Source organism: Caloenas nicobarica, chromosome 11, assembly GCF_036013445.1.
Source record: "Caloenas nicobarica isolate bCalNic1 chromosome 11, bCalNic1.hap1, whole genome shotgun sequence".
In the NCBI taxonomy this organism is placed as follows: Eukaryota; Metazoa; Chordata; class Aves; order Columbiformes; family Columbidae; genus Caloenas; species Caloenas nicobarica.
This window is the reverse complement of record NC_088255.1, coordinates 11,323,907-11,340,194: the sequence shown is the minus strand read 5'-3', so window position 1 is coordinate 11,340,194 and position 16,288 is coordinate 11,323,907. Positions and strand designations below refer to the sequence as shown.

General features: G+C 38.0%; 1 protein-coding gene across 2 annotated transcripts in view; it reads left to right on the top strand.

Annotated features, from left to right (window-relative positions):
* CHL1 (cell adhesion molecule L1 like) overlaps positions 1 to 15,349 on the top strand; it is a 133,798-nt gene extending 118,449 nt beyond the window's left edge. Inside the window, exons 20-26 of one of the 2 annotated variants that reach the window (XM_065642900.1) lie at positions 819 to 934; positions 1,102 to 1,306; positions 1,534 to 1,656; positions 2,925 to 3,104; positions 10,942 to 11,073; positions 11,919 to 11,991; positions 13,860 to 15,349. In XM_065642900.1, coding sequence (XP_065498972.1) covers positions 819 to 934; positions 1,102 to 1,306; positions 1,534 to 1,656; positions 2,925 to 3,104; positions 10,942 to 11,073; positions 11,919 to 11,991; positions 13,860 to 14,076 — 1,046 coding nt within the window. In that variant the 3' untranslated portion in view covers positions 14,077 to 15,349. The remainder of the gene's footprint in view (positions 1 to 818; positions 935 to 1,101; positions 1,307 to 1,533; positions 1,657 to 2,924; positions 3,105 to 10,941; positions 11,074 to 11,918; positions 11,992 to 13,859) is intronic. The other variant, XM_065642901.1, reaches the window with a different exon arrangement.
* The last annotated feature ends 939 nt before the right edge of the window (positions 15,350 to 16,288 follow it).

Below are 16,288 nucleotides of genomic sequence, written 5' to 3'. Positions count from 1 at the left end.
AAATGCTTGGCAGCAGGGACTCGGAGCTGTTGGCAAAGAGGGCAAAGATATTTCAGATCTGCTGATTAATTTCATTATTTAAAGTAAGACAATTTTCATGCCAAGAATCTGAAGTCTTTAAATTGTTCAGAATGGTCTCGGTGCTGCTCATACAGGAGAATCTCCACTGTGCACCCAGAGGTGGGCAATAGGAAGGTTTGGTGGTGCATCTTCTCTCCCCTGTGCAGTGTATGACAGACAAGAGGGTGAAGACTGAGAATAGAGAGAAAAAACACCCGCAACATGTTTATTTTTTTTTCTCTATCTGTGATGCATCTAATTTTATATCTACCAGTGGAAAATCTTCCCTGCAATTCAGTTATCAATGGATCAAGGCCTCTTTTTTTTCCGGCACTATGATAGCTCCCTGCGTTGTGTAGTGATTAAAATCCTACTGTTTAATGAGCTTAGTTGTAAAATTAAATTGATTATAAAAAAAACTTTGATTGCCTTCTTGAGTGCTGTGTTAATCATTTTTTTTATCCTTCTCACTGCTGTAAGCATTGCTTGAAACAGGAAATCATAAATACTGGTGTAGAAATTCATGTGTCCCAGTGCACCTGTATTCTAGACCTCAGCAGAAAGCCCTGATATGGCACAATAATGTTTATTGGCCCATTTCACCCACTGGATGCAGGTGGAATAGCTTTTTTCTTGCCTGCAGTAAGACTGCATGAACTGCCACAGCTTGAGCTGGAAAACCAAGCCCTGTAGCTGTAACGATGTGAAACTGTGCTCTTGTTAAGTGTCTTTAGTATGCAGCACTTTTGTTTTTACAGTTCCAGATGCTGCTCCTTCCGGCGTATCAGTGGATATTGTGAACAGCACACTGGTCAAAGTCTTCTGGTTTGGAATACCAAGGGACAGAGTTCGTGGACATTTAAGAGGCTATAAGGTTATGAATTTATCTTTAAATAATTGTATACAGTTGAATGAGCTATTAAATGAATCCTATATCAAGGAGAGATTGCAATCTCTCATTTCTGAGAAGATGAGAGAGATCAATATTGTGTTCAGCCCCATACAACATGCTTTGTTATAGAAATGCCAATCTCAATACAGGTCAATTGGTGGAAAACAAAAAGCATGCTGGATGGGAAGAGACATCACCCAGAGAAACAGTTCCTAACATTTGTAGGAGACAGAAGCTATGGGATGATTCCCGGTCTAGAGGCCTTCAGTGAATTCCGCTTGACTGTTTTGGCTTACAACTCCAAAGGAGATGGCCCAGAAAGCTCCCCCGTTGTGTTTGAAACTCCAGAAGGAGGTAAGACAGAATGAGAATATGGGATGGAGGGATAGAAATAGAAACTGTCCATGTAACAATACAAGTTGATTTCCTTATTTAAAGTGATTGTAAAATTTCCAATATTCGCAAAACCCTTCACTAGGAAGAACTGTAGGTGTTGAGCTAAACTATATCCTTATTTAACAAGTATTTATAGAGACAGATTTGTTCAGTCTTCTCTGTAAGCTAATGCATGTGTCTTCCAGTCCCCGAACAACCACGTTTTCTAAGGATCCTGAACTTCGACAAGGACTCTGTCACTCTGTCATGGGGACTTCCCAAGAAAGCAAACGGCCACCTTACTGGCTACATTTTGCAATACCAGATGAGTATGTGCTTGTTTTACTTTGATTTTAGAATTTAAGCATTCTTACTTAAAATTAAAAAAAAAAATAGAAAAGGGGTTTATATGCACAGTTATTTAAAACAGAGGCTGATGAGAAAGACTGTGTCTGAGATTGCTGTAACAGCCATAGCATCAGAACAGCATGTTTTGAAGTGTGATGCATGCACAGCCTGCTAGAGGGCAGGCCAAAGTCATCTATCAGAGCAAAAAGTTTTCCATGCAGTTTTCCACTGTCAACTCATATTGCTGCCATGCCTTATTTCCTGCTAATAGACTATTCAATTATTTCATATTTGGAAATAATACCTAATGTAGTAGTTAAGAAAACCTATGAGTTATAGGTGCATTTTACTGAAGTGAAATTTATTTAACACAAAATATTTTGTAATGAGAGCACTTTAGCTACATTTATTCAGATGTTCACATCATGTCAGTGAGCACCTCCTTCCTGTGCAATGCCTCTGCAGAAATGCAGACAACCACCACCTGAGTCATGTTATGGAGTAATCACATTGAGAAACAACTAAATACTGGAGGTGTTTCTTTCTTGCCTATGAAAGAAGTGAGTACGTGGGAAAAGACTTTGAGCAGATAACCTCAGGCAAGATCCAGTATTGGTCCCAGACTGCCACAACACCAGCTGTGAGCTGTGGTGACAATTCAGGGTATTTTATATGTTCTTTGGGGATGGAGCAAGATTAGACTGCATGCTATTAAAAAAAAAAAAAAAGTAATTTTCACTTGTCTCTGCTGATAACAGAGCTGCCCAGTTGCCCTTGTAAGCTGAGGCTGAAGGCCCTTTGCTTTTGATGACTATGGGCAGTGAGTGGATGCAACTATTTAAGTAGTCTGGGAGTAGCAACCCCTCCTTCAGCTGACAGCTGTGCCAAGGCAGAGTGGAACAAAGCAGAGCAGCCATCCGTTAACTTGCTTGCAAAAGTTTGCAGATGTTTGGAAGCAAAGCAAGAAGCAAATCATTTATATTTAATGATTTAGGAGACAGTAATTTTTCCCTCCCACTCAGTATATGCATATCAAGAATCAGAGAGCTTTTTAAGAACAGTAATAGCTCACTGAGTAGTTGAGAGATAAATCCCATTTAAGTACTTGGCAGGAAGGTGAGATATGCTTATTCAGGCTTCATCCTTCCTACATCCTGCAGAGAGCATCCCTTGCAGGAGCATTCGTGACACATTTCACATTTGTGGCCTTTAGCTCCTGGATCTGATTCAGTTGCCTTTTCCCTTTCAGTAAACGAGACACATGAAATCGGACCTCTGAACGATGTCAGTGTAACCAACCGCTCCACACTCAGCTGGAGGCTCTCAGGTCTCAGCTCCAGCACCAAGTACAAATTCTACGTGAAGGCTTGTACAGTCAAAGGCTGTGGGAAGCCGGTCACAGAAGAAGGACTAACGATGGCTCAAGGGAGTAAGTTAATAGGCAATATGTTTTTATGTGGAGAAGCACTAACAATAACGGAAAAATCAATTGAGAATATTCGAGGCCTGACATTTCCTTTGTAATTAGAGGAAATAAATTTGTTTTTCTTTCCATGAGAACAATCAATGAACTTTTTAACGCAGCCACGCAGCCTTCAGAAAAGTAGAGCTTATCTGTTTCATTTTGCTGTACAGTACCGTGTTTCTATTCCCACTGATCAACTCTTTAAGCTGTACTAGAATAGGCGAATTGCATTTAGTCACAAACAGAAAATTGAAGATCTAGATAATCTGTTCTTAGTAATATTATAAAAACAAATTCTGCCCTTGCATGAAAATGAGGGAGTACCAGCAACATTAAAGGCAGTTAGTTGACAGGGAAAATCTAGTTGAACATCAAGTTGACTGCAGTGCACTCCATCCATTATTTTATTATTATTATTATTTTATCAGAGATTGGAAGCATGCATTTGTGTGCCACTTATACCCTATCCTAAAACATTGGTGTTCAGTGATTTAAAGGAAAATCTCGAGTGCTATATGATAGCTCATCTTTCACATTCAGCTGAAATGAAATAAAATGTACTGCACTCAGCAAGTCTGAAAACTCTACAATACTAAGGAACAAGTCCTTGCTATTAATCAGAAACCATTGCTGTGTACTTACCACAGGAAAGGAGAAAGAGAATGTCATAAGCAAAAGAGTCCTGGATTCATCGTTTTTAGCAATGATAATAGCCTGGAACAATGTTGGTATAAAATAGAAAAATGGTCCTTGTTGCACAACATTTTATTGGACTTCTAAGTTACAGATTCTCTTCAGTTATTGGTAAAACAAGTAAAAAATATTTTAAACTCATCAAACTCATCATGTCCCAGTTCAGGATCCAGTCATGAAGCATCATCCTTTGTCCAAAGTAGTGAAACTCTTTCTCAACTGTCTTCTCACCTCCAGACTCACTCTAGTATACAGATACTCATGTGGTAATAACTAGAAATCTGTCAGCATGGTTTAAAATTTATTCTTTGTTAAGGAAAATAAAAGATCCTTCTCCCCCTCCCCCCTCCCCCTCCCCCCTGCCCCCCCCCCAAGCTAAAAATACATAATTTCGCCTCATTGCTTACCTTTTCTGGCCTTCATTGGGCAGCCAGAATTATGTGTTTTGGCCACTTGAAAGTCTAGAACTTCTTTGAATAACCTTGTCAGGTTTTATGAAATGCATCCCTGCCTGATATGCTTAAATGGATGATAATGTCACCATTCATTTTATTCTCATGCTCTTCTTTCCTAAGACTCTGTTTCAGCAGTGGCAACTGGTGAAATGCATGTAGAATAAAGCAGTATAATTAGTAAAAGCTGCAAGGTTCCAGTTCTGCAATTAATGTGTGCTCCTTGCACAAATTTGCTGGTTCTCAAGCCACTCTAAATCCAGACACTGCATCTTTCACTGAGATGCCGTTAGAGTTTTGTCTCATTATTTGCTGGCTAAATTGTTCAGACATTTCTCAACTAAACATGATAGGCTGAAAAAAAAAAATCACCCTTTTCAGTGACCTTTTTGGAGTTTTAAGCTGTGGTACGGGAAGCAAGGCAATTGCTCCAAATTAAAACAATCTCTCTTTTTGAAGAAAGGCAGTAATTTCAAAAGTCAAAGTTTATTATTTAAAATGACCCACATAAAAGACAGATATAACATGTGATGCCCTCTGAAATGAAACTCCGTGACAGAGCCCTCCAAGTTTCTTTGGGTTTTGATTCAGTGATTCTATATCCAGTATGTTCCAGTTTTAGTAATAAAAACGTAAATTTCTCGTTGTTTATTTTAAGACTTTGAATAGCTTCCACTGCTGTAATGTAGCCTTTGCAGGCTGTGCCGTGGGTATTTCAGAATTTCGCAATGCATTCTGCCAGGGAAGTGTAGACGTTGAGGTGGCAGCTCACATTTTATCATTGATATACTTGATCTGCATTACTGCTATTGCTTTCATATACTTGCAGTTATCTCTGCTACTGTATTCTGGAATCAGAGAGAAAAGTTAATCTTATTCTTTAATATGTATATATGCTAGTACGTATGTATCACCACTATAAACAAGTCTGAGTGGGGAAAATTGTTATGCTGTAAATTATAATTTTGCCAGCCCGTAATTTGTGTTCAACCCATCTCATGATAATGAATTTGCAGTGGCATGAATGACTGAGTTTAGGAAAAATTTTCTCTCAAATCAGTATAACTCTCTAATAGCTAAATGGGTAGATCATACTCTTTCTCTACAACTGCAGCATCTTCCTCTTTTAATGAACCATTCAGATCCATTTTTTTTCAGGAGTAACACATACCTTTGGGTTAGCAACACCCTACCAAAAGGTCAGCGCGTGGATACTGATAGGAAAAGACCATCTCACGCTCGCATCTCTATTTCTTCACATTCTGACAGAGCCGCATTCTGCATCCTGTGCGTGGCCAGCAGCAGCGGAGGTCGAGTCCTCTGCTCTGTAGTGTTGCCTTCATCAGAATGGGCTGTTTCTGTCTAATTACTTAACAAAGGAAAACCACATGTAATATTTGTCTGTAAGATTAAATGCAGGCCCACTGGAATTAGTGGGAAACAGAAGTAGGCTGTATAAATACCATTCTTGTTGCATGACCCAACACCACTGGCATTGGCAGCTAATACTAAGTCACTGAAATAAAAGGCCTCTTTTTTATAAGAGATCTTAAAGGTAGCCAAAATGACTCACACATGAAACGCTGCTATACAACCAAAGATCTTTATCAGTTGTTGATAAAATACTGTGAATGATCATGAAGAATCTGGGCAAAAGGATATTTGCATTGTACTGCAAAATAAATAATAGTTTGTTTTTTTGGCTTTGTCTTGGTTTCATTCCACAGAAGAAGGCATACTGTCTTTAGAAAATGAGTTTTGTTTCTGATTTTTCGTTTTCAGGCAGTATTTCTTAAATGACCTACAAACTAATTAATTATCCCCTTGAAAATGTCAATTTCCAAATGATCATTAGCCCTCAGAAGCATAACACAAAATAATGTTCTTACGTAAGTGAAAAAAATTAATTTTATATAGCAGTCCTTCTTTAACACAAAGCTTCTTTTCATCTAGAGCTACCAGTGTTTCTCAAGGATTACTAAACACGTATTACATGTTGAGAATGATTACTGTGTGTCCAGAAATTCAAGCCTTATTGAAAAATTCATCCAGAGGAAGCTGTACAACTGTAGTCTTATTTTTCAGAGAAGCCAGAGTTTCACCAGTTTCATTATATTTCAATGGCAATCGGCACTGAACTCCCGCAGACTTTCTCAATGTCTTAGCTGGCAGGTACTAACTTGCATGACACACCATAAGATGAGGAGAGTAACCATTTGTAACAAAACACATGGTTTTAGTTCTCTTTTGCCACAGGCACAGTGAAAAAATTAGAATACCACTGCCTTAGCCATATGTAACCACTGGCATTGTTACCAGCCAACCCCCAAAATATACCCTATTTGCTCACAATCAAGAGAATCTGTTGAAATCTTGATGTAAAGTTTCTTGTTTTGTCACTTATGCCACTCCTTTCTGTGCCTTTTCTTCAGTGGGGGGACCCGTCGCCCATCAAACCCAGTTGCTAATGGCAATCAATGAACCGTCCTGCCAGCCTGGGCACTGCACACAGGCTGGACCAGAAAAGGGAATACCTGATATATCAGTGTTTCAAACCCCTACATTCTGAGCAAGAAAAATAGGCATGTAAAATACAATATGCCAAATATATCAGTCTTGGAGTAGTTCAAGCAAATTTGTGATTAACTGTTTGTCTTTGCTACTTTTTTTTTGGGGGGGGTGGTGTTTTGTTTTGGTTTTTGTTTGTTTGGGGGTTTTTTGTTTTTGTTTTGTTTTGTTTTTCTTTTTTCTCTTCTATACTCTGCCCCAGTGAAGTCAACACAGAGAGCTAAAGAGAAGCAGCAAGAGATGAACAAGCTATATATAAACTGTCTTCTTGTCCAAGCTCAGATTTCACCTACAAATGACAACCAGTACAAACAGCCGATCACTAGCTCACCTATAAATTCTTCTCAATATACTTTACTCACAGCAGTTTTAGTAATCTCTAGATCTTAAAATATTCCCAATTTGGCATGAATTACCTCTTCCACTAAAAAACTCCAGAAGATGTAGGATACTTGTGATGCATATTTATACACTTCTAATAGCCAGGCAGTAGGGGAAAACTAATGAAAGTTCAACTTTCCATTTATTACAGCAGATGTATTTAGTCAGGTATGGTTATAAATTAAGATGTTGCCCACAATTAGTATTTTACTATTAGGCTGCCAGGTTTTTTATATAAGTATGTTTTATAACAGATGTGCTAACTTTTTGAGAACTAACAGTCTTGTAAGTCTTTGGAGGCAGTTTATATTGTTTTTCCCTTTATACTATAAGCTTCTATAAAAAAGTGTGTGTTCTGTTGTTCTCATAAATCTCAAAACCCAGTAGGAATATTGTAAAATTGCGGTTCAGTGTTTAATGTTCATGTGAGTCCCATGGTATGTCTGATAAATAGTGTTGGAAGGTGAGAAGTGCTGGTGATATGCCTTTATTACTAATGTTTCTTCTCCCTTATTGTAGATTAAAAACCTAACCCAACTGCTTTCAATTTTCTGCAGCTAATTTCTGCAGCTCACTGACCTTTCAGTGTGTTGAGCTTTTTCTTATCTGTGTATCTTTGCTTTTATTTTTCAGGATGCTACACTGCTTTTTCTGTTCCAACCACCAAACTTGTCCCAATTAGCAATGCTTTCTCCTCTGTAGGTACTATATTGAGAGTGTAACACAGACCAGAAAGAAATCGCATGGAAAGAAACCTCATAATCACCCATCACTGGACACCTGTACTGAGTTTGAAAGAAAAAAAATTGTTTAGTGTTTTGGGATAGGTGATGTTAAACAGCCTGGAGAGGCAATGGTAAATCCCCAGTCCCAGGTCAGGTTGGGCTCAAACCCTCATTCCAGTATGTGCAAGAGCCAGCCAGAAAAGGGGTTATCTTTCAGCTATATCAGTTTCTGCTTCTGTAAAGGGCTGACTGTTTAAAAATAAGAGTCTGGCACAAGGTGGAAATAAATAGGTGATTGATATGGACTGGTTAAGTTGGTTTGAGAAAATGTACAATGAACCACAGCTGTGGGCTACCACTGAGCTCAGGGTTAAGCACTTTGTTTTCTAGGAGTTCAGGAGAAATGATTCCTAAGGAAACCTGCATTGCGTGCAAGTTGGACAATGAGATTATCATGTCATGCATAAGTGCTATATGGTATTTAATGCACAATGGGTTGAAGGTTCGCAGTAATTCTTGTTACTTTATGGATAGTATTTCCATTAAATACATTTTTCAGATGATTTTAGAACATGTAATTAAAATATACCTGTGGTATCCTGTTGCTTAATTTGCAATTTGATTAAAAATTACAGCTTTTTCACATTCTTCATTTAGCAAAAATTACCAATAGATGGATTAATTTATGCTAATAAGCTAGGCTTCAATATCAACAGTATTTCAGCTGTATGTGTTCTTTATGGGTTCCAGTGGCCTACTAATTTAACTGCTTATTGTAATACATGTAGAATTGCCTTGGAAAACTTATCTTGAACTGCTGCTTTGATTGTGCTTGGATTAATCTTAATATTTTTTTTTTCCTTCAGCCATCAACTAAACTTTTATCTCTGAAAGCTTCTTGCTTTACTTCTTTACTAGTTTAAGTATTAATGCACATTGTTTTACTGTCAGTGCTAATTGGTCAAGTAGTCTTCAAAATATTCTGTGTGCTCAAACCTCAGTTTAGATGGCTTTGGCAGGCAAATTGGACAACTGAACACAATTAAAGAGTTATATTTATTAAGTGCAGGCCCCCAAAATTTCTCTCCTGCCATTGCAGGCAGGCATGGTCCCACATTGTACCTGTTGGTTGAGTAAAGCAGGGGATGTCAAACTCATTTTCACCGGGGGCCACATCAGCCTTACAGTTGCCTTCAAAAGGCCAAATTTAATTTTAGGACTGTATAAATGTAACCACTCCTACTACTCCTGATGTGACCCCCCGGTGAAAAAGGGTTTGACACCCCTGGAACTAAAGAGATCCATCATGTCAACCTACAGTTCTGCATTTGCTTGTGTGAACAGGCTTTTCATGTTCAGGCAGTGATTGCCAACCTCTCTTCGTGTCCTTTTTTCTGTTATGCACAAATGCTATTTTAAAAAAGCTTATTTAATACCCTGCAATCTTAATGCAGACAGGAATAACACTAGGTGTTTTGCAAGTAAAAAGGCTCTAAAACTAGGGCTACTGGAATTTTCCTTCTACCTCTTTATCAAATACTAAACTCATCAGGAACATTTAAATGCCTAAATACCAATTCAAAAGCAAACTTCAGCTATATCTAAAACAGTGCTTTGTGCAGGCATTGTGGAATTTAAAAGGACATGGAAAATCACTGTCAGGGAGAAATAAGTACAAATCCCAATGTTATTTTTTTCTGTGAGACGTATAAGAATCCATTTCCAGATAACAAGCTGTCTGTGCTTCCCTGCTGAGTTCGGTTCAATGGAAGAAGCATCAAACCCCAGATTATCTATACAAAGCAAGCCCATTTTCAAGTTGTAATTTTTCAAGCATGCATTAGTTAAAGCAGATCCATAATCCCCCATCAATATTAACTTTCATCCCGGAAAATGTACAAAACCCTTCATAAACATCAGGATTACTTCGTTCTGCTGTTTATTTTATCTGATGGAATATTAAAAATCAAATAGGGGGAATGTTTTTTAGTTTACTGCCTGTTTTTGAAAACCAGATTATGTGATAACAAATGTTAAAAATCCTTGTGTGTCATATTTGCATGTTATTTACATTATTTGTAACTGTGCATTTCACAGGCCTTTTGTTCAATGAATACAATTAATCAATATGACTTGAATATGTACATTCCATAGGTAAAGGGATCGGCAAGATTTCAGAAGCAGTAAACCCCACCCAAAAGTTTCACCCCATTGAGGCACTTGAGCCTGGAACTGAATATACAGTTCGTCTAGTGACTAAGAATTGGGTTGATAACAATAGCATTTTTGAAGATGTAATTGAGACAAGGGGGAGAGGTGAGACACGAAACCCTTCAAGGTGATAAAGATTTATTTTGAATGGTTACATCTTATGTTGTGCAGTGAAAATTTACCAAAATCGTAATTTTGTTCGGTGATTTTTAAGTTGACCCTTGCAGTTATATCTCATGGGAGAGTAAACGCATCCGAGGTTCTCAGCTGAGCCTTATGCTGTACTTGATGCACAATAGCATGGAACAATTACAAACCTTTACAAAACAGTTTTCCCTCCTATGCGATTTTGAAAGGGTAGTGCTGTGATATAATCCATTTTAAGTGTGCCAGTCCAGTGGTTTGCATGTATCAGGTGCACTTTTAACTCCATTTCTTTGCGAAGCTGCTTTTGCATGAGAGGCTTAACAATTCTCTGTTCAGCTTTCCTGTTTGGCATTAATCCTCTGAGTCAACTACTCTCTCAGAATTACCTTTCCAAAATGTCTGTATTGTGCCTTGTAGACTGCACATTCTCCTTAAATATAAAAATGTCATGCCCTGGGCATATTTCTCTCTTGCATTTCTTTAACTTGAACACAATAAGTAGTAATAGACTGATTCGTTTAAGATTCACTGAAGAAAATGTTATGTATTCATGTTTTAGCGATGTGACGCCCTTTTGCCCATGATTAATTTTCTTCTCTTTTACTCCTCTTCTGTTTCACAAAGCCTATGCTGGTATTTATGATGGAATTTCCACCCAGGGGTGGTTTATTGGACTGATGTGTGCCATCGCTTTGCTCACCCTACTGCTGCTAACTATTTGCTTTGTCAGAAGAAATAAAGGAGGAAAATATTCAGGTAAATGGATTTATTGTCCTTTCACTATGTTCGCATGTTAATAACAAGCATCCTTCAGACTTTTATCTCTGGAGGCTGCAAAGCCACAGGCAGAAACATCCAATTAGGATTTGTAGCTTTTGATAAATATCTGCAAAATGGATTTTAATGAATAGAAGTGAAACTGTGCTTTCTGGGCAAGATAGTGCTGTGCGCCGGTCAGAGATCTTGCTAAGGCCTTTGATACAGCTCGTTGAGTCTTCCAGTCTTTAATCCAGCTGTAAAGTCAAAGTCCTTCACCAGCTCCACCTCTGAGCTTCCGTTGGCAGGACCAGCTGCTCACTTCCCACCTGCTAACTGCTACTTGACATTATAACTGACGTAACTTCCATGGGTAGCCAAAGTGCTTAAAAATAGAATATTTTACTAAAGGTAATTCTGTAATTTTCAAAGTGATGTTTAAGGATTTAAGTATAAATATTTAAAGTATAAATCTGGTTCCCCAGAGAGGTGGTAGATGTCCCATCCCTGGAGACATTCAAGGCTGGATGGAGCCCTTAGCAATGTGATCTAGTTGAAGATGTCCCTGCTCGTGGCAGAGGGGTTGGACTAGATGACCTTTGAAGGTCCCTTCCAACCCAAACCTTTCTGTGGTTCTATAAACACTTGCTAGTTTTCTTAAAAAGGAGGGAATTGCACGAAACCCTTGGTGGAAGCATGCTGGTTATGTCCAGCCGGACATGCACCACGAGCTGCTGCCCTCCAGGCTGTAGGCGATGACAGGAGGTTTTCCCATTGCACCTGCAAAAAGAAGAGTCCATGGTGGAACATGGCATACAGATCTGTGCTTTATTTTATTTGTACAGTGAAAGAAAAAGAAGATTTGCATCCAGATCCTGAAGCCCAATCAATAAAAGATGAAATCTTTGGGGAATATAGGTAAATAGGACCTGCTTTAACAAGCATTTGTGTTCGTTGGGGCTTTGTTTGTTTCCAGATGTCATCATTTAGAACATTTTTATAGCATGCAATTAACGCTACTTTTCATTTTCAAAGCAAACCTCACAGGAGTGGATAATAGTAGGAATGTAAAGGTATATCCAGTTTACTTAAATGCATCCAAGTTGGGATATAAGGAAATGTTGATGCATCAGTGGTTATTTTTCACTTTTTCTTTTTCTTCTTTTTAATTAGCATTGTATGAATAATGTAAATATATATTATAATCTGGATTCCTACTGTAGTGTCAATCGAAGTCAATAGAAAGACTTTCATGTCTTCAGTGGGTTTCTAAAACCCCATCGGGCCCAAATCGTACAATATGGGGAATGTTCATTTTGTGGAAGAAAACAGAAATGTAAAATACAGTTAGAGATGGCAAAAAAACCCAACAGCCCTCACTGCAGAAATTTCTGTAGGAGAACTGAAATAATCACTTTGGCTGCTTTAAAATAACTAAAGCTTACAATATTTTGTAACCGTGGTCTGATGAAAAAGATAATTTCTCTTGAAATCCCACTTATATATACTACATTATTTGTACTGGACTCGTTTTTTTTTTCTGCATAATTTCATCTTTATTTAATTTTTAATGCTTTCTAATGGGACAAATATTTAGAAAGGTAAGAAAGTGCTGAGGTTAATAACTTTGACCCTCCTCCTTCCCCCTCGAGCTCCAAACTTATCTGTTTCATAAGTAGAAATGCCCTATGCAGAAAAGTAACAAATATTTTTACTGTATCGATTCTACACATTGTTGATTATATTCTGACGAGGTAAAGTTTAAGTGTGTTTCTCTGTCCTTTCTTAGATTACATTACCACAGCTTTGACACTGAATTGGTGTTAGCAAGCACTGTAATTGAGTAATTATGTACCTAGTTCAGAGGCCTAACTTTTTTTTTTTTTTTGTAATCCTTTAATCTATTTTACCAATCCCTCCAAAAGTCCTGTTCAGTCAGGAGAAGTCAGGCTGCTTTAGTTCTTCTGCAATAGCATTCAGAGGAATGACCCGTGAAATTTCCCTTTTCACCTGAATTTTGGTGGGGGGTCTGTCCTTCATGAAATTGCCGTCGAACACAGACTGCATACGAGCAGATACAGACACTCTGATTCTGCTTTTGTTTTTCCTTGTTCCTCCCTTTCAGCAGAGAGAATCTCCATCAGTTACAGTAAGTTAAGAGCAGAACAAATTAAAAAAAGGGAACAAAGCCCCTTTGTTACTCATCTGAAATCAAACAAATGCTCACAAAGCAGTAAGACGTAACCTACAGCTGATGCCTCATCCCACAACTTTGCATCACTTCACCCACCCACCTCAAACCAAAAATGAAATAAATAGGCCCTGAATATTACCAACTGTTCTGTAAAAAGAAAAAAGACTCTTTCTATAAGGTGCTGAAGACTTGACACCAGCACTGATCACTGGAACGGATCCCTCAAATCCTTACCAGCATTTCCTTTTCTGTTCCTTTCACTTTCTATCCCTTCTTTTATCTGTCCAAGGCAAAAAGGGAAAAAAGCAAAATGCACATGTAGTTTTCATGGATGTTTGCCTTTTTAACCAATTCCAGTGTTGTAATAATCACAAAATCCCATGTGGGGAGAATTCAGGTTAGTGTGCATGACCTGTTTGAGGTGCACTGGACCAAGTGGGACTCACAGGATCAGATCATACTCAGTCTACAACCCACATAGAAATGTTTCCCTTGCTCTTCCCTCCTGCTGCTTTCTTTCTCAATAGAAGTGCAGTTTCCATGCTTGCGATTAAAAGCTAGATTTTTGGAAAGGCATTTCTTTGTTTTGTAGTGACAGCGATGAAAAGCCGCTGAAAGGCAGCCTCCAGTCAATTAACGGGGACATTAAAGCCACTGAAAGTGCTGATAGTCTGGTAGATTATGGAGAAGGGGAGCATGGGATGTTCAATGAAGATGGTTCATTTATTGGAGCTTATTCTGGATCTAAGGAAAAAGGATCAGTGGAAAGCACTGGGAGTTCTACAGCAACTTTTCCTCTCCACGCCTAAAATATCAGCAACAATAATTCGTGTTTAATTGTGATGTTTATCTTGATTAGTACTCCACGGTTACCACATGTGATTGGAAGCAGGTTGCCAGTTGAGCCAGGTAATATAAAAATAAGTCACTGCCACTAAAAGATGATTTTTCAGACTTTTCCATCCTAATTTTTATGTGTTCTTTTCTAATTGAAACAAAACAAGTAATTCTTTATTATAAAAATTTTCTTTGTCAGTCTTACCAAAACAGAATTTCTCAGTGTTACATGTGTATACTTAACTGCTACTCTCTGTGTTTCTTAGGTTTGGAATATGTTTCTCTGCATGGTATTTTTTTTCTTATATGGCCCTTGTCACTTTGTACATACATTTATATGTAGTATTAACTCACGTATGGTGACCTCCACATTGCAGAGGTTCTAACAACACAGGAAAATCAAACAAAAACATCAGGTTACTCTGCAAAGTGACACAATCCATCCTACTGAGAAAAATGATAATTTAAAATACTGGAGAAATATATTCTATATATTGTATAATTTTTCATAAAGAAATAAACTCCTTTGCTTATGATACTCTAAAATTAATTTAGTGGTTACAGCTGACTGCAATTACCAATACTTAGAGATGCAACTTTATCCATGCAAAAATTGCTCTTAAAAGACAAAGCTCTGGCCTTGTGGATGGATCTTCTGTCCAGTAGCTGGCACTATTTCCTTAAGTAAGTTAAGCTGCAGTAACTTTCCTGTGGCAAGGCAAAACAGGGTTCCCATCCACCATCATTAAAAAATATTTTAATTTGTTTTTCTGAGTCTCTGCAAGCTGCATTTCTAAGCAAAATGCTTGTTGTCTGTCTCATATCTGTATATTTGTGCGCTAGCATACATTTCATGGAGACATTGTACATATGATATTAATACTGACAAAAGTAAAAATCAGCCTTGGTTTATTTTGAAATGAGACATGTTGCTAGCATGAGTCTGTATAGCTGTGTAGGAATGAATAGAATTGCTTCTCAATATGAGTTTGAACCAGCAAAACTAGTTTTCAGATGGAGTTGTGTGTATACCAGTCATATAAATCTCACATCTTTCTAGTGTCCCATAAAATAGACCTACCTGACTTTCAAGAGATCATTTATTTTCAAGCTATTCATTGTTAAATAAACAAAAGCGAAAGCAAAGAGAAAATATTATGGTATAGTTTCTTTTATATTTTGTTTACTGAACGCTGGTTTAAATCTGGTTCTTTTCTTTGCCTCTCCAACACTAATTCATCAAAGCTGTACGGCACATTTTTTTGGTCTTTTTGTATCGGAATATACTGAATTTCTTTAAAAGCATTTTTATTTTTGAATATGCTTATTTGAGTAGAGTATCAATATAGCTCGATTTCTTCTTGCATTTAGAAATGACTGCCGTTTCAGTTATAATCTTTTTAAAATTGTTTCTGCAGGACGAATAGGTCCTAAAAGCCATTTTGCATCGTGATAGTAATTAAGCAAATATCCCCAATGGCTCCTTCATGGTCCGTATTACTTCAATGGAAGAAAGAGCGGAAGCAAGAATTACTCACATGGTTATGAGTTTCCAGTAATGCCTACAATTAAGGCTCGTTAGTTGCCCACAGAAATGCAGGTTGTTACCAATACAACACAAACCCCACAGTTGATATGCAGCTCCCCTGATGTTTGGGCTCCTCACCAGGGAAAGTGAATTCTCAGTTGTGCTCATCAGTTTCCGAAAGCAGTGACAGACCTTTGGGGCTCAATCCTCCTGCTTATGTGTTCCTCTTTTTTATTATTATTTTTGCTCATGATGACCTTTCATCTAGCCTCTATTTGGGCAAAGCAGACCCCAAACAGTCAGCCTGAAACCCTCAGTGATGCTGAGTGTATGAGCGTAAAAGGATGAATGGAAATCTGCCCATGCCGTGTCAGTGACCCCATGGTGTAAAGAATTGGATTTTATTATTTATAAGTTTCATTTTCTGTATTCCTCTAAATCCAAATACTAAAAAAATTCTGAAGTAATTTTCATTTTTTAAAAAATATTTATTCTAAAAGAAAGGAGTGCATAATTGGAATAAAAGTGGGGTGGACCCCTGGAGCCTCGCTGGCCTGGCTGTGCAGAGGGCTGGGGAAGGGCTGGACCCCTCCCAGCATGGGGTCACCAAGCAGGGCAGAGCTTTGGCCAGACACACATGGGAGAGGCTGGATCCA